This window comes from Sus scrofa, chromosome 2 (assembly GCF_054392235.1).
Source record: "Sus scrofa isolate SSC_HxYL_T2T_F1_AM1 chromosome 2, Sscrofa_HxYL_maternal_Yorkshire_Landrace_v2.0, whole genome shotgun sequence".
NCBI classification, from domain to species: domain Eukaryota; kingdom Metazoa; phylum Chordata; class Mammalia; order Artiodactyla; family Suidae; genus Sus; species Sus scrofa.
The window spans coordinates 154,957,274-154,982,908 of NC_139384.1; the positions used below are offsets into that span (position 1 = coordinate 154,957,274).

At 49.1% G+C, this 25,635-nt stretch overlaps 1 protein-coding gene across 25 annotated transcripts in view; it reads left to right on the forward strand.

Moving 5' to 3' along the window:
• ARHGAP26 (Rho GTPase activating protein 26) overlaps positions 1 to 25,635 on the forward strand; it is a 457,576-nt gene that overhangs the window by 221,042 nt on the left and 210,899 nt on the right. The window contains exon 12 of one of the 25 annotated variants that reach the window (XM_085014900.1): positions 20,988 to 25,635. The exons of the other annotated variants lie outside the window; for them this stretch is intronic. Coding sequence (XP_084871026.1) covers positions 20,988 to 21,107 — 120 coding nt within the window. The 3' untranslated portion in view covers positions 21,108 to 25,635. The remainder of the gene's footprint in view (positions 1 to 20,987) is intronic. 25 annotated transcript variants of the gene reach the window in all.

Consider the following 25,635-nt stretch of genomic DNA (forward strand, 5'->3'; position numbering starts at 1 on the left):
GATTTTGGTTCTGGACTGGTTGGCTTTTCTTGGCTTGGCGTCATTCTCTGGCAGGTGCTTCCCATGGTGTCAGAGGGAGGCCTCTGTGCGCCACGGCTCCTGACCCTCAGTGTGGGAGAGTGGGCTGCTTTCCAGGAGTTCCAGCAGGAGTCCTGGGACTGACTTGTTCTTTCATCAACTTGGACCAGGACTGTCCCTGCAGCGATCACTGTGCCTGATGGGCCAGACCTGAGTCCTGAGCCAGCCCCGGGGTTGGCTCCACCTGATGGTGTAGAGAGGAGGCCAGGGCTCATTCCCCAGGGGAGCTGAGGACTCGTCACAGTAGAAACACAGTAGAAGGGGGATTGGATTCTGGGCAGCAGGGCCACAGATAGATGTTGCCTGGATTGAGCAACCGAAGGGGTCACACGGACGTGTTGCAGAGGAGCTGTTGGTGGTGATGATGGGTGAAGAAAGCTGTGTTGGTCTTTGAGACTCTGGTTTTGCCTGGTTTATGATCTGTGCCTTTCATGCTGTGGCGTTGCTCAGCCAATAAAGGAAACTTCAACAGATACGCTGCAATTCGTTATTGGTATTCCGTCATCACTTAAGCCGATGATGCAAAGAAAGAATCCCATTCCGATTTCTCAGTTTGTTCCAAAAGCACATAGAAGGTTGGCAAATTTTTGGTTGGATTGACTCGACTGGAGGTCACAGGGCTGCCACAGGTCAGGCCAGGTGGGTTGTTGGTTTTCTGTTTGTTTGTTTGTTTTCCCCTGTATGATGCTGACATTTGGACATTAACCTCAGGTCTTTGTGCTGAAGCCTGCAGTCTCCTGGGTCGGGGTCCACATGGGTGAGCTTGACCTTCCCACTCGGCAGGGTCTGATACAGCCGCCTCCCGAAGTCCCTAGCCATGTCCTGGTTAGGAGGGAAAGTGGACGGTGGTAGAGAAGGGAAGCAGGAACAGTTTATACATGTCCCCCCACGCCACCGCCCCACCCCACCCCACCCCAGACAGATCTGCTAACCTCCCTTGACCACAAAACTAAGGAAGTCGGTGAGTCAGACGTGCACCAGGATGCACTGTTGTTAGCGCCGTTCAGCGAGCCTCTGGTATCCTGTGTTTTTGTTTTTACTGCTACTGCTTTCCTTCCAGGGTGAATTCACCAGCACGAAAACATGAGTGGTGCCTTGGTAGGTTTCCTTAGGCCCGTGGCGGGAGGCTGGGAGGGTGGATGGACCCACCTGCAGAGACACAGGAAGGTGGCCCCGTTCCCCTTGACCGCTCTGGCTGTATTTTCAATGACTCTGACATCCTGACCACGTTTTCCATGTCGTTCCTGGGCTCTCGCCTGGCCCGGGTTAAGCAGAGGCTCCTCCCAGCCTTGATCTAGGCTGTTCACACTCACCCGTGAACTCCAGTAGAGACGGTGATCAGGGATACGGTCTGGTTTTAGACAGCCTGGCCTTGGAGTCCGGCCTCATCACTCTCTGGGTTATCTTGTGTCCCAAATGCTTCATCCGTTAGGTGGGATAATTTTAACGCCAACCTCATAGATGTCTTTGTACAGTTAGATGAGATAATCATCAAAATTCTCCGGCACTCGCTACAGGTGCACACCCTATAAATGGCGCTATCTTATTGCTGGAGCTTTATGTCAAGAAGGGAGTTCGCCCTGTTTGGTAAGGGTTGAACGTGGGCAGAAGATGTGAAGAGGTGTAACGGATGCTATCATGGCCAACCCGGCGCGCCAGGCAGCTTTATCCCATCAAAACCTTTACCAAATTCCTTGTGTGTGTTTGCTTTTTTTCCAAAGAATCAAAGCATTGCAGATGAAAGTCCTCCAGTAAAGGCAGTGGTAAAGGAAAAGGGAGGAAAGACTGTTAAAAACAAAAGTGAGTTTTTTTCACCTGACCAAATGCAATGTGTAGACGGGGGTCGAACCCTGGTTTGAACAAAACAGTTACAGAAAGAGCCTTTTGAGGCAGTCGTGGCCATTTCAGTGTAGACTATCAGATGATATTAAGGAATCATCCTTTATTTTGTTAACTGTCCTAATAGATAATTGTTATTTATGAAAAAAGTAGAATTATAAGGTGGGGGGATTTATAAGTTTTTCTGTTCTTTTCTTTCGTCTTTTAGGGCTGTACCTATGGCATATGGAGGTTCCCAGGTTAGGGGTCAAATCGGAGCTGTAGCTGCTGGTCTGTGCCACAGTCACAGAAACACAGGATCCGAGTCACGTTTGCAACCTACACCACAGCTCACGGCCATGCCGGATCCTTAACCCACTGGGCAAGGCCAGGGATCAAACCTGTGTCCTCCTGGATGCTAGTCAGATTCGTTTCCGCTGAGCTACAACGGGAACTCCAGGACCGATACATTTTTCTGAGCGTTTTCTCTTTATTTTTCTCTCCTTAGTAAACAACATGTCGCTTTGGCAGTTTCCACTAGAGAAGGGCTGTTTTTCCCGTCTCTCACTCTCTCTCTCTCCTCTCCTAAGGCTCCTAAATTCTGAAGACCCAGCTGGTGTCTGTGTTTTGCTCCAGTCTGGTTTGGTCTGTGTCTCCAGCTGGAGTGGGTCGGCTCAGAAAGTAGTGTCTTTGCTGCAGGGACCCGTGGTGTCTCCGGAGAGTGTTGGGGTCTCCCTTTGGACTCGGCGTTTTCCCGTAGGGTTAGATATGCCTCTGGAGCATGAAGAAGACCCCCAAGGCCGGCCCTCTGAAGCCCCAGAGAAGAAAGTAGCAGGAGCATATGTAAAGGTTTGGAAAGGTTTAAGAATTTCTTCTGCACACTGTCAAAAGGAGAAGGAAGAGCTGAGGACTGAGTCTCCAGATGTGTGTCCAGGATGCATTATGTATATATGGCGTAAAGAGAGGGTAGTGGTAGGAGAATTCAAGGAAACCATCCTCCTGGGAGCCCTCTCCCCGGAACTAAGCCTATGTGAGGTTCGCTCTCTACAGCCCCTGGATGAGGCGTGTAGACGGGGAGGGCAGAGAGGGGAGGGAGGCAGAGCGTCCCGTCTGCCTGACCCGCGTCTGGAAACTCCAGGGTAAGGTCTTCTAGAGAGGAGTATCAGCTGGGGGCCACACCCTATTGTCACTCGGAAGCCCCATTTATAAAGGTATATTCACTTCCCCGGTCAAGACATAGACCTTATCCAACACCCCCGATGGCTCCTCGTGCACCCAGTCCTTACCTCCCTCCTGATCCCTCCCTCTGGGGAACCACTGTTCCGACATCAGCTCCACGCCTAGCTTCCCTGCTGAGCATCGCGTCATGGGCATCATCTGGCAAATGCTCTCTTTGTGGCCTTTCCCCTCAGTGTGTGTCTGTGAAGGTTGCCCGTGCTCGCTTGTCGGCGGCGGCGGCGGCGGCTCTTTTTGTTGATATAGGGCAAATTCCTTTCATTGTAAGGAATCCATCACAAGCTTTTCATTCTTTGGTGGATGAACATTGGGTTGTTTCTGAGTTTGGGTTTATGAATAGAGCCTCTAGGAATAGTCTCCTGCATGTCTTTTGACTCCATAAACTCTCATTTTTCTGAAGTAAATCCCTAGGGGTAGGATGAAGGAATCCTAGCGTTGATGTGTGTTTACCTTGGAAGACACTGCAAATAGTCTTGCAGAAGGTTGGACGCATTTCCGTTTCTACCATCCAAGTGTGAAGGTTCTCGTTGTCCACGTCCTCACCTACGCTTGGGATCGTCCGTCTTTCTAATTGTAGCCAATCGTATACAGTTGCAGCGTGTGCAATGTAATATGTCATTGGCTGTGTATTTGCATTTCCGTGATGATGATGGTGTGGAGGCCACTTGGATATCTTCTTCTGTGAAATGCCCTTACTGTCTTTGAGGCATTTTTTTTTTTTTCAGTGCAAACCTATCTTTTCTACAAAGGCACATACGAGTGTCAGTAGTCACCGTGAAGGGAAAAATGCAGATAGAGAGGCTGCATTCGGAGGCAGTATCACCTGGCTAGTGATAAAAGGAGGTGGGGGCTGAGGGTCTGAAACCGTAAATTCCAGTCCCAGCCTCACTTACCTGCTACTTGGGTGGTTAAGGAACTTTCTAAGCCTGTTTCCTCCCTCTAAAATGCAAATAGTAGCAGTACCTGTCTCAGCTGTGTGTTGGGAGGATTGAGTGACCTGTGTGTCGCTTACAGCACGATGCCCGACACAGAGGAGTTTGTCGAAAAATACTAGACATGACTAGCCGTGCCGGTGGGGTGGGGGAGGCAGAAGAGGCCCCTTCGGGAGCTCAGGGTATTAGAAGTGTGTGAGCATGCAATCATTTTTAGCACCCGTGGTGGAGCAACCCCTTTCTTCCCTCCAGCTGTCTGGTCCAGATCTAATTGTCCTGCTATATCCATTCCTGCCCTGGCCTGTGCCAGCCACTGATCAGCGGGGCCTCAGCCCATCACCCTGATTCAGTGGGCATTCACCTTCTGAGCTTCTCATTCCAGCTCTGACCCAACCATTTTATTTGTAATTTTTCTTCTGCTCCGAGTAAGATGGATAAGATGCATGTTTCAAGCTCCTGCATGTTAGGCACTGTGCTTAGCTTATCTATAGGGAGTCTTAACCCCAGAGTCCTGCTTCCGGCTCTTAGGAACCTGAGCCTCCGGTCAAGTAATAATAACATTGAAACATTGTTTCATTGTTTATTATATGCCAGACACATCTAAGTGAGTTCAGGAGTTAGCACATTTAATTGTAACAGTATTCTGCAGAGATGTGTACTGTAATTATCTCTGTTGTCAATATTAGGAAATATTACCCAGAGTCACGTAGCCAGTAAGTGTGAGAACCAACACCTGAACTTTAGATCTGAGCCCGTTTCCCTGCTGTTCTCCTGCTTCTCTTAAAACATCTCTCCCCAAGCAATCTGGGCCACATTGAGAAAGCATGAGCAGCCCAAACCACAAAATACAGTCTAAATGTTCTACTTGCAGTTCTCTAGCCGTGTGTGCATAGCCCAGAAGTGGCGAGGCCATGAGCTCTGCTGGAGATGAGATTTCTTAAATCTCTGAAGTCTGTTTTATTAGATAGGCTGCAAGTGGATGTTTGGCAGATTCTTGGAAGCGCTGAGTGTGCTCCTGATAATCATTCTCATTTCAGGCAGCAGCTTGGCTGCTCTTCTCCAGGGCAGAATTCTCTTCGATCGAGTGATCTTTCTGTGTTATTTTCTACCTAAAAGGATCGATTGCTTCCTCCTTGTCACTTCCTCCTTCACTTTTCCAGAGGCACAGGCCCGAATCCGACTGGCATTGCCTTTGTCCCTGGCTCAGAAGATTCAAGCTAAGTCAGCACTTCCCCTCTTCTCTATAAACTCCAGAAGTTACTAAGGGAAAGGTGCCCATTTTCTCGTCGTCGGTTACACTTATGCATCTGCTTCTTTTGTACCCTGTTGATGTAGGCTCTCGTGGGATAGCCCACGCAGAAGTCTTTCCTCCGGTCCACTTGACCTGAGGCTCCTTTTTTGTGGTCGCATGTAAGCGAACCCCATCTGATTCAACTCATGTCACACCCAAAAGCTAAGAAAGCCCTGTGACCAAAGGTTTAGCAGGCCATTCAGACACCATGGACTGACCACACCACCAAAGCCCGTTCCCTGCTTTACACACCCCTCTCCATCCCCTAAGCCGAAGATGGAAACCCAGCAGGTTACATAAGCCGTTGGAGCAGTGCACATGGCTGGCTGCTGGCTGCTGGCCCAGGCAGACACAGCACCGGAGCACTTGGGAATGCCTGCAGTGGCAATCAGATGTGGGGTCATTTTTAATAAGAATGAGCGCTTCGTTGAGCTGTGAGAGCCACAATAAATAGAAGAGAATCAGGGCTGGGAGCCCCGAAACATGGCTCTTGGGTCCCCTCCTGAGCAGGAGAGGGAGTGTCTCGTGGTAGGAGGGTCTCGACTGTCTCCACTATTTAAACTTTCAAGGAAACTCTGCTGTTTAATCAGGGAAGAAGAGGCTGGACAGCAGGACAGGAGTAACGGGGTTGTACAGCCCAGCAGCCCCGTGGAATCCCCTGGGGGGCAGGAGGAAGGAAGCTGAACAGGAAAGAAGAAGCGATTGTCTCCGAGTCCCAGCCTTGCTGTTTTGTGTGCGTGTCTGATCTCCCCCTTTTGTCATGCACAGGGACTCAGAGACGATGTAGGCTTGGCTCCAGACCAGCTCAATAAAGCAAAGATCTCAATAAAGCAAGTCACCTGAAGTTTTTGGTTTCCCAGTACAGACAAAAGTTATGTGTACACCATGCTAGAGGCTGTTAAGTGTGCAGCATAGCGCTGTGCCCAAAGAAAACCCATTGTACGTACCTTAGTTTAAAAATACTGCTAAGCCAATATTTTTATTTTTTTTTTAATTTTTAATCTTTTAATTTTTTTGTGTGTTTTGTCCTTTTAGGGCCGCACCTGCAGCATATGGAGGTTCCCAGGCTAGGGGTCCAATTAGCGCTGTAGCTGCCAGCCTTTGCTAGAGCCACAGCAACATGGGATCCGAGCCGCATCTGCCACCTACACCACAGCTCACGGCAATGCCGGAACCTTAACCCCCTGAGCGAGGCCAGGGATCAAACCCACAACCTCATGGTTCCTCGTCGGATTCATTTCCGCTGTGCCACGATGGGACCTCCCAGTATTTTTAAACGAAGGTACGTACGGTCACCATGCTGTATAATAGGAAAAAAAAATTTGTATTGGGGAAATAATAATTTAAAAATTTTTTTAAATGTTGCTAAAAAAAGTGACAAAACTCTGATCGTAGTAGCATCGGAGATCACTGACCACAGGTGACCGCAACAAATACAGTAATAATGGGAACGTTTGAAATACTAGGACAATCACCAAAATGTGGCTCAGACACAAAGTGATCAAATGCTGTTGGGAACATGGGACCTGACAGACCTGCTTGACGCAAGGTTGCCACAGACCTTCCATTTGGGAAAAAAAACCGTAATAGCGGAGAAGTCCAGTGAGGTGAAGCACAGTAACACGAGGTGTGCCTGTAACCCTTTCCTCCTGTGGGGTTTGGAAGGCTGTCCTTCCCTCAGCTTCCAGGCACTGCGTGGCCTCCGTTAGCTGCACTGGCTCTAAGCCACACACGTATGAGTTTGTTAAGCCGGACATTTTTAGGACGAAGATAGACCTGAAGCTTCAGGGAGGCCCCGGGCCCGTCTTTGCGGGTGGCCGGGACAGGCTGGCAGGAAGGCCGTCTCTGGTCCTGCTCTATCTGCATTGCCGGGATGTGACTGCATTGCCGGGATGTGACATTGTCCAAGGTGACTGCTCATGTGTAGCGTCATATAAGTGGGGGCAGCGGGGCACAGAGCGGTGTCACCACTAGAAAGGAGCAGAGTTGCTCTGTGTGGAAATAGATTTGTGTATTTTTTTTTTCCCCCTGTTAAATGGCCTTATGTCGGGCAGATAGAAACAGGGTTTTTTTTTGTTTTTGTTTTGTCTTTTTGCCTTTTCTGGGGCTGCTCCCACAGCATATGGGGGTTCCCAGGCTAGGGGTCCAATCAGAGCTGTTGGCACAGGCCAATGCCACAGCCACAGCAACGCAGGGTCCAAGCCGCATCTGCAACCTACACCACAGTTCACGGCAACGCCGGATCCTTAACCCACTGAGCGAGGCCAGGGATCGAACCCGCAACCTCATGGTTCCTTGTCGGATTCGTTAACCACTGAGCCACGACGCGAACTCTGAAACAGGTTCTAATTGAGCTGCTTGTTCCTATGTTTTAAGGTGTTCCTCCTCCCACTGCCTCGAGAGGCCATTCCTGGTGTTGAGAGGAGGAACAGACGCTGGGTTGGAGGTGCACGGAAATTCCCAGATGGAGATGACCAGCAAGGAGCGAGAAAGCGAGGTCGGGAGTGCGTTTTTAAAGGCGGGGTGCCATCTGCATAGAGGCATTTGTTGACGCTGAGGGCATGGGTGACATCTCCAGGCGTTGTGTGTAGGAAGAGAGTGTGGTGAGTAAGGAGAACCGAGGAAGGAGCTTTTGGGATTTTTAGAGGAAGCCGGGGAACCCTCGAAATATGCTGCTGGTAGAGTGTAAAATTGGAAAATTCACCCCAAACCTGGGAAGGCTGATAAGGCACAGGTCCTTCAGTGGCCTGTGTTGGAATGACTTGGTTAAGCATAGCTGTTTTCAAAACCTCTTGACTTCCCAAGCACAAAGCCAACTGGATGTGACCCATGGGATGTAGTTTGTTGACTCAGTTCCCAAGAAACTCACACCTCATTACAAAAGGAGACAAGTAAAAAGGTTCACTTCATATGGTTTATAATAGTGAAAAATCGAGAGGAACCTATATTGCTCATCTGTACAGAAAAGGGTAGCTATGCAGCGACTTATTAATGGCACATTTTGCAGTGGACAAAGTAAATGAACGTGATCTACATGTTTTAATGTGGAGAAATCTTAAGAACGTCATCTTGAAGAAACAGCTTGCACGATGAGATATATATGGTGTCATGCTATTTATGTACATTTTAAAGACATAAAAATGATGTTGCCTCTGGACATACGCCCATTGTGGCAGAAGGGTCAAAAGATGCGTCGGAATGGTACACACCCGTTTTGGGGCTGGGGAGGAAAGGGACAAGATAAGTCTAAGGGACTTTGGGGTTCAGTTCATTTGAGAGCTCAATGAGAAAAAAAATTTAGAAAAACTCAATGAGAAAAATAATTAGAACTCAATTAGAAAGAATTGAGAAAAACTCATTGAGAAAAAAAAATGTAGAGAACTGCTGATATCTGTTAAATCTGCCTCCTTAGTCCCTGGATGACTTAAATCATATTCTTGGTACTTTCGTGTATGCTCAGAATATCGCACGTGCGTGTGTCCGTGTGTCCGTAACACTTGATCCTCGTTATTCACGGACTCTGTTTCTGTGACGTCACCTACTGGGGAATCAGTGCCTCTGGTGCTTCCCAGTCCTTTGTGTGCAGAGCAGAGGAAAACCTCCGTTGCCTAATAGGCACGTTCCCAGCTGAGGGTGGACAAGGCGGCCCTCTGGCTCCTTGTCTCAGCCCCTTGTACTGTAGCCGAGTGTTCCTCTCACTCTTGAAAATGGCTGATTTTGTGATTTTGTGCTTTCTGATTTCACGGTGTAAAACGGCCCCCGCGTGGTGCTGAAGCTGCCGACAGCTGCCCCCGAGCACAGGAAGGCTGCCCTGTGCCTTATGGAGAAAGTGTGAGTTAGATGCATCGGTTACAGTGTCGTGGCCAGGAGGCCACTGGAAGTGAATAATGTTATATATGTTAGAAGGTGTCTTTAAACAGAAACCCACACAGCAACGTCCTGGGTTGATCAGTTGATGAAAATATTGTGACCAGAGGCTCGCAGGAACCCAACTCTGTATTTCCACTAGGAGCCGTGGGTCCGTATCTGCTAATTGTGGCGACTTTAAAAGAACGTGATTACTGTGAATACTGAGAATCGACTGTGTAGGTCGATATGCATGTATATTTGTTTTTTTGTTTTTTTTTGTTTTTGTTTTTTTTTTTTTGTCTTTTTTGTCTTTTTTGTTGTTGTTGTTGCTATTTCTTGGGCCGCTCCCGCGGCATATGGAGGTTCCCAGGCTAGGGGTCGAATCGGAGCTGTAGCCACCAGCCTACGCCAGAGCCACAGCAACGCAAGATCCGAGCCGCGTCTGCAACCTACACCACAGCTCACGGCAACGCCGGATCGTTAACCCACTGGGCAAGGGCAGGGACCGAACCCGCAACCTCATGGTTCCTAGTCGGATTCGTTAACCACTGCGCCACGACGGGAACTCCAATATGCATGTATATTTGATACAATTATTTTATATTTATGATTACTTTGCACTTGTCGTTATTTTCTATTCGTATATTTATGTGTAAATACTTTTTTTTTTCAAGTTAAGAAAGGTGAGCACAGGGCAGGGGAGCCCGCAGAGTTGCCTGTGGAGCAGGTCTGGAAGGGCCCAGAGGAAGTGAACTTTTAAAGGACACAGACTGCTCAGCCGTATCAAGTGCATCAGGAAAGGTCCCAGGAGTGGCCTTCGATTTGTGTGTTTCTCCGCCGTGCTGTCACATTCGGGCCAGAAGGAAAGCACGTCCTTATCTCTTCCGTGTGGCACCCTGGGGAGGGACCCGGGGCCTGGTCCTCCCAGTTGACTTTGGCCCCTGGCTCTGCTGGTAACCACGCTGGCTGCCTCTGTGTATGCGGTGTTTTGGCTCTTTCTGCAGAAGAAGCAAGAGACGCTTGGGTTGGGCACTTTGTGCTTTTGATGCGAACACTAGTCACAATCCTGTTCTTCCCCATCAGCTTTATTTTATTTTACTTTGTTTTTCGAATTTTTTTTTGCTTTTTAGGGCCGCACTTGCAGCGTACGGAGATTCTCAGGCTAGAGGTCGAATTGGAGCTACAGCTGCTGGCCCATGCCACATTCACAGCCACACTAGATCCAAGCCACGTATGCAATCTACATCACAGCTCACGGCAATGCCAGATCCTTAACTCACTGAACGAGGCCCGGGATCGAACCCTCAACCTCATAGTTCCTGGTCAGATGCGTTTCCACTGCGCCACGATGGGCCCGTCAGCTTTAAACCGTATTGTTCCGTGAGCCCATCTGGTCTTTGCTCAGCAGCTTCCCCGCTCTGTCTCCTTTTCCTCTTCAGTCCTTACTCCCTGGTCCTCGAACTTTCTAGGACCTCATTCTTACTGGTCAGCAAGTCGCAATTGAGCAGGTTGCTGGTAAGATATGAGATGCTACCCTTCCATGGTAGTAGGAAACTCTTAAAGGGAATGGAGTCTTGACATGAGTCCTTCGGGCCCAAAGGACTTCATTTGTGAGGGTGGGATGCTAAAAGGCTTAGGCAGGAAGGGAGTCTGAAATTTTGAAGCAGATCTATTTTCCAGCACCTCTGTGGATAGATCAGAAAATTAGGATCAGAGAGAGAGGCTTAGTCAGGGTCACATAAGAAGTCAGTGGCAGGTTGAGACCAGTCTACCCCTTGGCTCCTGGGCCACCTGCCTATTCAGGTTATAGCTTATAGGTAACCATGTGGTTAGCCATGGCCCCTAAAAATGAGTGTTGAGCATATAGACGCACAGGTCTTTACAAAGTTCAGCACACTTACCCCTTGTCCTGGGAGCTGAGTGGGTCGGGGGAATTTTGTTAACAGTGTGAAAATCTCCGAAGGTGGTGTGGATTGATTCCATGTGACAGCTTGTTTGGTGCAGGGGAGAAGGGGAGCAAGGCGGGTTAGGGCTACTTGTTCCTAAACCAGTGAGCTCCAAATCTGGGCTGTGACTCAGCAGCACCTATAAATTATGTGCACAAATGAGGGGAACTAGCGGCATTAACTCAAGATGGCTCATAAACTTAACCATAAAAGCGAAAACTATAAAGCTTCCAGAAGAAAGTACAGGGCCAGATTGTAGCAACCTGGAAGGAGCATTGGTTTCTTAATAGGATACAGAAAGCAATGGCTCTGCCAAAAAAGAAAGAGAAAGTTGATTTCATTAAAATTAAAACCGTGTGCTTATCAAGACACTGCTGAGAAAGTCCATTAGCCTGCCACAGAGGGGAGAGGAGATTTGCAAAACATCCTTCTGATGAAGGACTTAGGTCCGGAATGTAGGGAGAGCTCATAAAACTCAGTAATAAAAAGAATAACTCAAGGAAAAAATGGGCAAAAGACTCAAAGAGACACTTGGCGAAGGAAGACTAAGGTTGTCCAGTAGGCACAAGAAAAAGTGCCCAGCATCATTAGTCATCAGGGAAATGCAGCTGAGAACCGTAGGGAGAGACGTCGGGGTACCCAGAGGGGCTCAGATGAAGACCTACAGCAGCAGGGGTTGCCCAGTGCGTGGGGCACTGAGAACTCTCATACCTTCTTGGTGGGAGAGTAAAATGAACATTTGGGAAAAGAGCATGGCCGTTTCTCATTTCATTACAAATTTTTCAAAACAGCCTGTCCCATAATCCAGCAATTCTAGTCCTAGATATTTACACAAGAGAGATGAAAACACATGTCCCCAAAAAGTTGTACGCACAAACCTTCAGAGCAGCTTTCTTTATGATAGTGAAAGGGGGAGCAGCCTGGGTGTCTGTGACCAGGGGAATCGATACACAGTGATAGAGTCAAATAATGCAATAATATTACTCAGCCATAAAAAGGACCAAAGTTGGGAGTTCCCATGCGGCTCAGCGGAAACGCATCTGACTAGTATCCATGAGGATGCAGATTCGATCCCTGGCCTTGCTCAGTGAGTTCAGGATCCGGTGTTGCCATGAGCTGGGTGTGGTGTAGGTGGCAGCTGTAGCTCTGATTTGATCTCTGGCCTGGGAACTTCCATATGCTGCGAGTGCGGCCCTAAACCCCCCCACCCCCCAAAAAAAGAGGACTGAAAGGATTCAGGCTGTAACCTGATGACTCTTGAAAATTTTATGCTGAGTGAGACAGGGCAGCCATGGGGAGTGTGCTCAGAACGAAGCCATTTGTAGGATATTCTAGAACAGGCGAGACCAATGGGAACAAACCAGGATGCAGCAGTGTGTATGCAGTGGAGGGTGCGTGTGTGCGTTTGGGGGTGAGATGCAAAGAGGCTGGGAGAGAACTGTCCAAAGTGACGGAAAAGTCTCTGCCTCGATGGGGGTTCAGGGCACATGCTTGTGTGGACCTGTCACCCCTCACGTAAGAATTGTGCTTTCTTGTAGGTAATCTCACCTTGAAAAGACTGATCAAGAAATACTGAACCATAGCAAATGATACACATACTGAAATCTCTAGATGAGAGGTCCTGACGTCACTGTGCGTCTCACTTGAGAATTTATCACAAACTGAGATGCACTGGCGGGTGATAGGCAGATGCCTAGAGATGTGAGCTATAAGGCAAACGGAACAGTCTGTTCACACCTGCAGCATGGAGGTGATGGATTTAAGGGCGCTCCCTGTCAGTTCTTTCTCTTCTCCTGTATGTTGGAATATTTTTCAGGAGTTCCCAGTGTGGCTCGGCAGGTTAAGAACCTGACAGAGTGTCCATGAGGATGTGCCTTTGATTCCTGACCTCGCTCCGTGGGTTAAGGATCTGGCGTTGCCACAGCTGTGGCATAGGTCGCAGAGGTGACTCAGATCTGGTGCAGATGTGACTGTGGGGTAGGCCTGCGGCTGCACCTCGACCCCTGGTGCTGGGACTTGCCTATGCTACAGGTGTGGCCTTAAGAAGAAAAAAGGAAGGAGGGAAGGAGGGAAAAAAGGAAAGAGGCAGTTTTTTCAACGTGAATGCTGGGTGGAGAGGGTGTCACTGTCGTTGTGGCTGGCCTGATCCCAGTCCCCAGTCGGTCTGCCCGTCTCCCCGGGAGTTGGAAGTGGACCACGCACTGCCTGTGATGGAGCGGTGAGGACCCTGAGAGGGAGGCGGGGTATAGCTTCCTGAAGACGAATGCATGATCCCCGGGGAGCCAAAGACCAAATGTTCCTTTTCCAAGGCCCCAGGCTTACCCTCGACCCCCATCACTGTGCAGGAAATCCTGTGGGGCCTTGATAAACCTCCTGGCTTTCACGCTGCGTGGAGACGAGGAGGGGCTCCACCTGAGAACTTCGAAGCTCTGTCGAACGAAAGAGTGCTGGCATCTGCCCTCCTGCTTGGCAGACCCCCTTCTGTTCCTTGGAGACTGTCGGGAAATACAGAGTTCCCTTGTGTCAGAGAGCAGGGGATCCCGTTGCAACAGCTTGGGGTGAGGACATCCAAGAGTGAATATTTCCCTGGCCCCTTGCTGCCTGTGCATGGGTCGGCATCAGGCTCATTCCTAGATTTAGGATAGAGCGAGCATTCCAGGGAGTCCCGCTTTGAGACGTCCATCTAGAAATGCATACTCTGACCTCGTCGTCGTGTGAGACAGGAAAAAGTCACCTGTGCCTGTGTCGGATAAACTTGCCTCTTGCCTCCCAAAGGGGCATTGTGGGCCTTGATGAGAGCAGCGTAAATGCCACTGAAGTCTTCCGGAGGATGGGACGGAGGCGCTGGACGTTGAGGGGGTGGTTTTTGTGCAGTGACTCACTCTCTGGCTGCCCTTCCCCTCGGGCAGGGCCCTGCTCTGGCAGCAGGACCTCACGTGCTTCTACCTCAGCATCACGTACAGTGGACCCAAGAATTGCTCATTTGCAGTTTTCCAAAGCACAGAAGAACAAGGCTCCTTCTTCTGCTGATGGAGCTGTGTCACTTTTTCCAAAGACATGGAGGTGGGGGGGGGCGGGGGGAAGAGGGTGGAGGGGGCAGGGGTGGGAGCCCAGAAAGACCTCCTCTGTTGAAGATGGCCGTTTTTCTGTCTGAGCGCTGGGGAGGGAGTCTCTCCGCTCCCCCCAAGGAAACCCTGCGCGGATGGGCTAGTGGGTTCACACCCTTTTGAACGTTACATCAGCTTGAAGCCGGGAAGTGTTACAGCCAGGAGAGTCCTCGCATTATGAGCTGGCACATCTTACAGGCACGTCGGCGCACACGCCCTCTGTGTCACTGCTGTGCGTGTGACATCGGGAGAGCTTGTGGTCCTTTCCATTGCCTTTAAATTTTCCTGAAACACTTGATGGACTTGAACATTACTTAGATTTTTTTTTTTTTAATTCCCCTCTTTGGCGTCCCGTTTCTGTTGACCTTGGCTGTGACTCTGATCTCGGGTTGAAAGCTAGGGAAGTTGCTTCTAGGGGTTTTCAGAATTTCTGAATATGAAATGCAAGGAAGTTGCATAATGTGGCAGAGTTTCCTCTTCTTGTTGCTTGCATGTTACCCAAAATACAGTAGTTCCTTCTAGAAGCTTAAAGGAATTTGGCAGGTCTCACCCTCGGATGGTCTATTGTGGCCTTGAGAGTCAGTGTTACCCTGATTTGAGGTCAACTTTTTTTTTCTTGAAGTCAAACAACAAAGCTTCCTGAATTATAACTATGGCAACAGTGTTTAGGTAACAGGCAAATCAAAGTCCTGTGGGGGCAGGGAGTAGCCACAACAGAGAGTGGTTTTAACTGTGCCATCGCCGTGCTTGGGCTTAATTCACCAGGCCTGGGGACATGTTCAAGTAATCAGCCTACCTGCTTGCTGGGTGTCTGGGGAACCGACCCTGTCCACGCTCCAGGAGGAGCTGTTTCACCTTTTCCCGAATATTCTTTCCGCTTCATTCGAGATGGCTCACGGCAGGGCAGTGAGTGCCAGCAACACTCCAAGTGGGAAGTGTCGCTGTAAGAATGAGCTGCTCGTCGGGGTCATTATGACCCGATTCTGACCCACGGAGGAACGCTCGGACAGAAGCAGGGCATCCTGGGTCTGAAGCCCCCTGTCCCTCAGTCAGGAGCGCCTCCTCAGACTGAGTGTGTACCCAGCAGGTGTAAGAGGCCGGTGGAGCCCCGCGGAAGCGAGACGCGGAACCGGCCGTCGGGGATTGACGTGGAAATTAGAGATCATGGAGAATGAAAAGCTCTATCCTGAAGTATTAAATTCTATAAAGTAGGCTGCAGAGCAGAGAGGGGGTCTGAGGGAGGTTGCAGCCATTAAGTAAGGTGGGAACTCGGGGACGGGGGGGTAAGGAGAGGAAATGACATCTTGGAGAGCTTTCAGACATGCTGAAGCGCTTTTGAAACCTCCTGGGACTCCCACCAAGTACTATCCCTGAGCACTGCTCTCCCCTAAGCAAACAGGAATGTGCCGGAACCTACTGAAGGCGCCCAGTGGCAAAGGCCATACCCCAGGCGCCCAGGGCCCGCAGCACCCTCCGTCTGGCACCCTTGCCTCAGCCAAGCCCCTTTCCCTTTGTTTGGAATCTGTCCAGCTCTGGTACAGGTGAGAGGACAGGCTCCCAACAATGAAGCCTCAAATGAAGCTGAATGTGTCACCCCCGGATGCCCTGGGCCCTTTTCTGGACGAAACAGGACTTTGTTCTGTGTGCGGGAAGGACAGTCTCTGCCTTAGCGGCCTCTGGGGAGCTCTTAGCTGGCGGTTCTTTTTATCCAGCTCAACTCTGCCTTCCTGGGACTCCACCCTGGCTTTGATCTCCTGCAGACTAGCAGGTCTCCCCCTTCGTCCACGTCCACGTGGCAGCCCTTTGAGTCTTTGAAGACCGACATTGCGGTGTCCTGAAGGCTTCTCTTCTCCAGCCGGAGCTGGGGTTTGGGGACACATGCATCGGGCAGGAGCAAAATGTCTGATGGGTGAGAGCAGAGACAGGATCCAGCAAGAGCGGGGAGAAGGCCAGTGTCAAGGTCAAATGAGAGGGCAGACCCTGACCTTGGGCAGTAGGAAGGGACATGGGTGAGAGGGGCAGGTTCCAGATCCACGGCAGTGCTAGAGCAGGTGGATCTTGGCCCCGGGTGGGTATGTGGGGTAGAAGGAAGGGCACACTCAGGGGTGACGTGAATGCGCTTTCTTCCAGCCTCTGCTTTGCCGCTTCTTTTTCTTTGTTCTTCGCTCTAGAGGGCCCTATGAAGCTTAACTAGGCTTTTCTCTCATGAACTTTTTTTTTTTTTTTGTATTTGCCACAACTCTTGGCTGCAAGCAATAGGAACACAATCCTTTACAGGGAAGGATATTGTTGGTTCATTCATGGGAAGAGCGGGGGTGACACAGACGCATTTAGGTTAAAGGCTTCAACATGCCATCAGAAGCCCCTCTCCCTGCATATCTGGGCTCCACCTTGGCCTGTTTTCAGGCTCTGCCTTTGCGATGGCAGAGTCAGCCACGGAACCTCTAGGCCTGTATCCTACTGTCCTAGCAAGACGGAAAGGCCTCATCCCCTAGTTGTGATAGAAAGTGTTAAAAGCCAGTCTCGTTGACTGCCTTTGGCCTGGGGCGAATCACATGCACCCTAGGATGCAAAGTCGGGATCCCCCAGGCAAACCTGAAGATGGAATTGGGCTCAGCCTCCCCAGCCCAAGCAGCATGGGCTTGGTGGTAGGGTGGCTCCCAAGGAAACAGGAACATGCATGCCGAGCAGAGGGAGTGGGAGCAGGCGTTCCGAGCCCTTGGCTGCCCCCGTGTTACTGAGGCATCATCCGGGAGGCAAATCTTTGACAGCCAGAGGCACAAAGCAGCAGGCTATGCTGGAACGAATGGAACAGAAAGTGTGTTTTTCTGTCCACCTTCATTGTCTTAGTCATGTTGAGCAGCAGGCAATTATTTCTGTTCACCAGCCTGCTGGCGTGATGGCCAGCAAGGCTTCCAGGGCCCCCAGAGACTGGCCAGTTGGCTTTGGGAGCGCAGTCGTCTGGTCACGTGTGCTGGGCCATTTTCCAGGAGATGGCTTTGTGTTGAGGTGCCTCTGTTGCCTGGAGGGGCCGGGGGAGGGTGTTGCTCAGCACCGTGAGCTGCAGTTACCCCTCTCTGGTGACCCATGGACTCTTAGTGACCTCATGGACTCTTAGCATCGCTTGCTGTCCATGGTCAGGTGTAGAGCTCACATTCCATGGTGAAAATACCCCAGAAAGTAAATGGCTGTGTGAGGGATTTTGGTAGCCTCGCGTTAAGCCGGATAAAGTAAATCTGCTTCATTCTGGCTCATGATTGGAGCTGAATTGCGTATTTCCCTTTTTCTCTAAGGTGGAGATTCCTAGAGAACCTGCCGCTTGTTTGGAAGCATGACACACGCTCACCCAGCAATGACACATCCGGCTTCCTTTTTCTGTCTGGCTGATGCTTCAGTGCGTTGTCCTCATTGCTTCATCATGGGGACTTTTAAAGAAAGTTTTCCATCGCTCTTGTCTTCCTCTGCTCACAAAATGTCCATCCAAGTTGATGCGTATTGAGTGGCCTGCTCACTTGCAGTTACTAAACCTCTTTGCATGTAATTCTGCAGGGCAAGAACCAGGCCTTCATGTTTGTTCAGGAGTAAGTCACAGGGAAGAGCCATCAGATATATTTTTATTGGTTTCGCTTTCGAAAGACCTCCCTGAGACAGTAAATGCTGTACCGGGAGCCATGGGGTGGGCGAGCCCGAGGACGCATTGCCAGGTGAGAATTAGAAAAGCAGTAGTGGCCACCTGACATTGTTCCCTGGAGGAAGTCGCCTGGGCTGTGGTGATGAGAGGCATGTTTCTAATGCGAGAAGGAGGAACCAATGCACAGCTCCCAAGCTCTGGCCCTTTGAGTTAAGGCGCATCCTTATCTGCTCCAAGCTCTTCAGATTGGTTTTATCCCCACAGGCTTAAGACTCAAACAGTTCATTCTTTTTTTTTTTCTTTTTTCCTTCATTATGGTTTATTATAGGGTACTGAATATAGTTCCCTGTGCTACATAGTAAGTCCTTGTTGTGTCTCTATGTTATACATAATAGTTTGCATCTGCTAATCCCAAACTCCCATTTTATCCCTCCCCCACCCCCTTTCCCCTTTGGTAACCATAATTCTGTTCTCTATGTCTGTGAGTCTGTTTCTGTTTTATAAATAAGTTCCTTTGGATCGTATTTTAAATTCTACATGTAAGTGACAGCATATGGTGTGTTTCTTTCTCTGACTTGCTTCACTTAGTATGATAACCTTGAGGTCCATCTATGTGGCTGCAAATGGCATTGTTTCATTCTTTTTCCTGGCTGAGTAATATTCCATTGTATTTGCATACCATATCCTTATCTATTCCTCTGTTGATGGAAATTTAGGTCACTTCCATATTTTGGCTATTGTAGATAGTGCTGCTGTGAACCCTGAGGTGCGTGTATCTTTTCAAATGATGGTATTCAGTGATAGTATGTCCAGGAGTGGGATTGCTGGATCATACGGCAACTCTCTTTTTAGTTTTTTAAGGAATCTTCATACTGTTTTCCATGGTGGTTGTACCAGTTTACATTCCCACCATTAATGTAGGAGGGTTCCCTTTTCTCCACACGTCTCCAAAATTTATTGTTTAGAGACTTTTTGGTGATGTCCATTCTGACTGGTGAGAGGCTATACCTCATTTTAGTTTTGATTTGCATTTCTCTAATACTTAGCGATACTGAGCATCTTTTAATGTGCCTGTTGGCCATCTGTATGTTTTCTTTGGAGAAATAGCTATTTAGGTCTTCTGCCCAAGACCTAAAGAGACATTTTTATTGGTTTTTTTAAATATTAAGCTGGATGAGCTATTTTGTATATTTTGAAAATTAAGCCCTCCTCAGTTGCAACTGGGAGTTGGAAATATTTTCTCCGGTCTGTAGGTTGTCCTTCTGTTTTGTTTATGGTTTTCTTTGCTATGCAAAAGCGTCTAAGTTTGATTAGGTCCCATTTGTTTATTTTTGTTTTTATTCCTATTGCCTTGGGAGACTGACCTAAGAAAACACAGGCAGGATTTATGTCAGAAAATGTTTTGCCTCTGTTCTCCTCTAGGAGTTTTCATGGTGTCATGTCTTGTATCGCCAACAGTTCATTCTTGAAAGCTTTTCTCCCTGTGGCCTGTGGCCCACCATGGAAGAGAGGGAGGGTCTCTTTGATCCAAACATTTGTGTTCATTATTGGTTGGTGTTACACAGGCCAAGGGTGTCTTACTAGTTACTTGTCGAGGGTGTTACTAAAAATCCCTACGTTTGGCCTGTGTGATGGATTGCTGAGTGTTCGAATGGGGCGCTCTGCTCACAGATCTGTCTGCCACACAGTCCTTGGCAACACTGCCACTTCTCCCCGTCTGCGCTCCTAGCTTTGGGAAGGATGGTTTGGGGCGTCCTAAAGTGTCTCAGGCTGGTTGTGGTTTATAAGTTACTGCGGTCCTTGTATTAACTGGGAGTTTGTAGAATTACTGTTGTGTTTAAGTTGGGTGGAAATTCTGTTCTTACATAATGGTTGTACCATTGCCATTTTAATTACCGCGTAGCTGCTTTTGAGTTCTCTGTTCATCGCCAAGGTTTTTGTCCTTTGGGAGGCGGGACTGGGTAGGGACGGGGTGTGAAGTCGTGGCTGAGTACAGACTCTCGTCTAGAAGGCTCTGCCTCTTTGCTGGCTTTGTAACCTCTAGAAAGTTATCGAACCTGCAGGCAGTGGTAGTACCCAGCTGCTTTAGGATGAAAGGAGATAATTCATGTAGATGCTGAGTATGAAGCCTGGCACATCATCAGTGGTGGAAAAGTGATTGTGCTGAGTGGTAACTTGTATATTTAACTGCTGTTTAAAAAACAATCGAGAACCATGGCTCTGCAGTTGACTTCAGGCTGTCTCCTTTCCTTTAGGCCCTTAATTAGTTTCCATTGGTTAAATTACAGTGCTAATGAGGCTCGTGTCTCTGGATCCCTCAAAGCGCACACCCACCTTTAGCCATTTATCTTGTAGGGGATGGGATTGAGGACAAGGAGGAGGGGGAGGGCCGGATGGTGATCAAAGGCCATCCTTACGGAATGCTCTCTGGGCCATGCGTGAAATCTGTAGTCTGTGCTCTGTGTCAGATGTTTTATAGCTGTTATTTAATTTTCCCAACAACCCTAAGAGGCAGGGGCTATTAATATCCCCATTCCACAGGTGGTAAGACTGAGGTTTAGAGATGTGAAGTGGTTGGAATGTGTAACCAATAACTGGCAGATCTGGACTTTGAATGCAAGCAGCAGATAAACACAGACCTGTCAGCCCTGACAGCTGAAAAGAGCAGGTCCTCGTGATGGTGAATCTGTTGTGTCACACGGAGAGGAGGGGACAAAATGACAGCTGATGGTGTAAGCCAGCTCGGGCAGTTCTGTTTTGTGTCTCTGCACACGGGCACGTCAGCGACAGTCAGCTGGGAAGGGTTTAGATAGTCCAGGCTGCTTGGAAGAGGCCTCTGGGGAGTTACAGAGCTTAGGTGTGACTTCAAGTGCAGTTGAAATCGGAGCCACAGCTTTCAGTCAACTTGCCTGTGAACCTGTTTCTTTCTCCGCCACCTTCATTTTGTGCAGATTTTGATCCGAAGGGTGACATAACCACGTGCTCACACAGCCGTGTGTGTCGGAGGGAAGAGCAAGATTGCGTCGTCTAATTAGTGCTTTATTTATGCCTTTAATTTCTGAGTTTAAAGACATTTCCTGCCTGTGCTTTCTTGGTAAGGCCTGGTGGATGGTGATGAAGGCCACCCGCAGAAAAATGCCGGGGACACAGATGACTCCGTTCTCTCCTCATTCTCTCGGGACGTGGAAATTGAATTGGCTCAGCAGTGAACAGAATTGATGGCAGAATCACATCTCAGCGCAGAGCCTATGAAGGCTTCCCTCGCCCTCCTTTGATTGAATTAAATTGTACTCCCATCGTAGCTTCTGGGTGAGGACTCTTGGCATTGCGGTGCCCTGCGGTTTGTATCGGAGACCCACGTTCCTGCCCTGGGGTTTCTCTTGAGGATCCAGCCCTCTGGCTTCAAGAACATGAAGTGTCATGTCTGTGTTGGGTGCCAGCTAGCCGCACGGGTTGGTGGTGAATCCTTGAGGCTGGCAGGAAAAGGCCCTTCCCAGTTTCCTTTTCTCTCTGACTCGCGGCGCCTTCTTTCTTGCCGTGACTCATGTTCCCGAGCTGCCCGCGCCGTCTCGTCACCTTTATCAGCATCGTGTCTTCTGTGTCATGTGGCTAGTGCTTGAGAGCCGGGGTCTGGAGGCAGACTAGAGGAGTTTCTGCCGGATTCTGCCCGATTCCAGCTGCCTACCCTCGGCCAGGGACCCACCCTCTCTAATGCCTTCGTTTTCTCATCTGCACGATGGGAAGAGTTAGGTCAGAGTGAGGACTGAGCAGGATAAGGCATGTAGAGTTCTCAGCATGGCGTCTGACACATGATGAGGCGTCTGTCCTCATTGTTTATATTAATTTATTACTCCTGTTGTAATTATTTCATCATCTCAGATGGACTCTGATAAAATAAAATCAACGTGCGATTTGTGTTCTCAAGAAGCATATGCTGTAGAACAAATACTCGTTAGCATGGGTGTTTCATAAATCCTCAAGTACAGTATTCAGCAGAAACTGCTCCATCGCTGCATTGAAGCACTGTGTAGGAGTTCCCGTTGTGGCTCGGTGGGTTAAGAGCCTGACTGGTATCCAAGAAGATGTGGGTTTGATCCTTGGCCTCGAAGTGCATTTAGGAGCCAGCGTTGACACAAGCTGTGGCATAGATCGCAGATGCAACTCGGATCTCGTGTGACCGTGGCATCGGCTGGCAGCTGCAGGTCTAATTCAAGCCCTCTCTGGGAAGTTCCATGTGCTGCAGGTGCGGCCCTAAAAAGGAACAGAAAAAAGGTTCTGTGTAAAGGCCGGGGGCCGTGAGACTTTCACGAGGCCGGGTCTTCCAGGGCTCTGGCTTAGCAGGATGGATGGACTTGCACTTAAGTTGGGTTGTTGAGATGGTGTGTTGATGGATTCAGTCTTCCTAGGAGCCATCATTGAGTGACTCGTGTCCTAGGAGCCATCATTGAGTGACTCGTGTCCCACTGAATGGACCCTGGAGAGTTGGGTTTTATCCTTTCAAGATGAAGGCTCTTGAGAGGGGAACTTGAAGGCAGCCCAACCTGAGATGATTCTCTTTATCAGTCCTGAGACAGAAGCCACACCAAAGAGACCTTTTATTTCAGGAAATTGCCTTTGTCTCTGAACCTGACACTAGTGGGCACCTGTGAGACCTTGAGAGGGTTTCCCCAGAACGGACGGACCATTTCTGAAGGGTGACTCGCATGCCCTGTGTTGCTGCCAGAATGAAAGGTATTTACATCTTGGTAGTTGGGTGCATTTGCTGCTGCCTGGAAAAGTAAAAGACAACGGGAACATCCTGTAGTGGCCAAATAGATTAGTACCCCGCCTTCCAGCTCTGTGTCCTCAGACAACCATAGAACCTCTCTGGGCCTCAGGTTCCACTTTTGTAAAATGAGAGAAACACTCGTACCTGACGATACGGTGACTAAAACGATGTGATGATGTTGTGTGTGGTTTGCTAAGTGCTGAGTAAGCGAAGCTGTTCCCACTTAGTGCTGTTCCTGCGCCCCCCCTCCGGCCGCCGTGATGGGGGGCCGCTCCCAGCCCTGGCGCCTTCCTTGTTGGGCCGTGTAGTCACACAGTCCTGGCAACGCATGGTTTGTTAGCTTCATTTCAAACTCATTCTCTTTGGCTCATTTACCCAAACCAGGCAGAGATTAATGGCCTGGCCTCGGGGGATCAGGTGGCACATGTTCCCGGAGCCTTTGGCTCATTGATCATGCCTCTGCCATCTGGGGGATGTCTGGGTGTTCCAGGCCGGGGCCTCCCGAGCCCCAGGAAACATTAAAGGGAAGTAATTTGGTGCAAATCCACCTCCTCCTGAAGGAGAGCTGCAAGCCCTGTATTTTGCTCTTCCTGCTGGATTTTGCCATTTAGAAGGAGAAGCAGGTGTCCCTGGGATAGAGTGTTCGAATTTAATGGGTGCAATGAAGTGAGCAGGAAGAAAATCCTTGCCCCGCTTTGGCCTCTTCCTCTGCGCTTCCCTTCCCTCCCTATCCAGTTTGAGTGCCCGCCACTGACCGTGGACCCCTAGGCCAAAGCCATTACGAGGTTACCCATTTTGCTCTCAGGTCACAAGACCCTGCAAGATGGTACCACTGCCTGTGTCTCTGCCCCATCCACATCCCCACCCTTCTCTGCTGTGAGCCACTGCCACCTGCCTCCCTCCCTCCGAAAGGCCGTGCCCGGTGCCAGGTTCATGGTCTTTTGACCCCTAATCTCTCGAACTTTTGTGCATATAAACTGATGGCTTTTCATTCATCAGACAGTCTGCTTGAAGTACAGAAACCCCTGCTGTCCTCATCTTTCGGACCTTCAGTAAATGGCTGTGTGCCTTTTTTTGTTTGTTTGTTTGTTTGGATGCACCCACAGCATCTGCAAGTTCTCAGGCCAGAGGCTGAATCCGAGCCACAGCTGCCACCTCTGCCACAGCTGCGGCAACGTCGGATCCATAACCTGCTCGCCAGGCCAGGGCTCAAACCGGAGCTGCCACAGAAGCAATGCTGGATCCTTAACCCACTGGGCCACGGTGGGAACTCTGGCGGTGTGCCTCCATAGTTGTCTTTAGGACGTGAGTGATAATACTAGAAGGTGATTTATCAAATTAGCTGTTTGATAATTCAGAGGCGTTCTTGGCTGACCCCTTCAATGGGCAGATGGGGCAGTAGAGACCCAGAGAGGTGAGAGACTTAACCCAGAGACACAGGCACTTGGGGGGCCAAGCTGGAGCTCCTGCCCAGCTCTCGACTGGCATCCCAGCCATATTTCCTACCAGGTTCAACTCCCTCTTAGGGATCTTTTGAGAACCACTTGGCTGCGTTGCTCTAGGGATTAAATAAGCGGTTCCCGGCCAAGAGTGTCCATCACAATCACTTGGAATATCAAGGTTTTTTAAAGTGACCACCAGGGTCACGCTGTGCCTTTTCATACCTACAGAATCATAAGCCCCAGAGAAAGATTTGGGCACTATGATTTTTTTTCCCCCTAAAGCAGGGGGTTTATCGTCTTCTTTAATAATGCCCACATCTCAGAGGTTGGCAGACTATAGCCCACAGGCCAAATCCAGCTCACCACCTGCTTTCGTGTAGCCACGAGCTAAGCATGGTATTCACAGATGAGCATCTGCAATCAACTTCATAGGAAATACTTTGAACTCTCTTTAAGCTACATGTTACCCACCTTTTATATATAAAAACAAATTCTGTGCTTCTGCTGAGTAGACCTGCGTTTCAAAAAATCATGCACCTTGGAAAAAGATGCTGCAAGTGATTTCGATGGCCCCTCTTGGTTGAGAACTTTTTCCTTTAACCCCTGGAGGAAGCAAGCCAAGCGTCTCTGAAAAGAGGGCCATGAAACCCTAAGACTGATCTGCACCTGCTCTGAGAGTTACCCCTGAATTTCGAAACCTACTTTATTTTGAATTTTGTCGAGAAAAATTTGTGGAAGTGTTTCTCCCCTCTTGGTTTAGAAATACCCATATAATATCATCGATTTGTCTTTTGCGTGCCGGCCCACAGAGACAAAAATACTTACCATCTGACGCTTTGTGGGAAAAAGCCGACTCTTCCAGTGTCACTGTCTGGTTTATTTGGGGGCGCTTTCCCTTTTCTGATTTCCATGACTCATTCCAGGGGTGTCTGCTATAGAAGTAATGCATTACCCTTATAGCATTTGAATTCACACAAGAATATAAAATACAAAGCGGTCTGGTCCCATCCCCAGTGTTAACACTTGACAGTTTTTCACGTATCTTTGTCCTGACTTTGCCACATACCAGCTGGGAGACCTTAGTTAACCTCTCGAAGCCTGCAATTCTCCATCTGTAAAACGGTGATCATAACAGCTCCTACCCAACAGAATTGTTGTATAGATAATTTGAGATAATTCATGTGAATTGCTTAGCTCATTGCCTGGCGTGCGCAGTTAATGCTTAATGATTTGTAACATTAATTTTTTTTCTCCTTTTTAGTTTCCATGCATACATAAGTTTGGGTTTTTTTTGAAGGAGGAATATGAGGTTTTTGTTTTAACCATAAAGTTCCAGAGGTGATTCTGATGTGCACACACTTAAGAACACCTGAAGTAAATAGCAGGAACTAGGTGTGATGGCATTTACATGTGGGGGCCAGAAGTGGCCTTCTATCCTCAGGCACAAGCTAGGAAGAGGGGGAAGGAGTGGTTTTCTCCAGTGGACCTGGAGAGTGGTAGGAAAATGCGCCCAAGTAAACAGGTCTTTCTGTTTTCC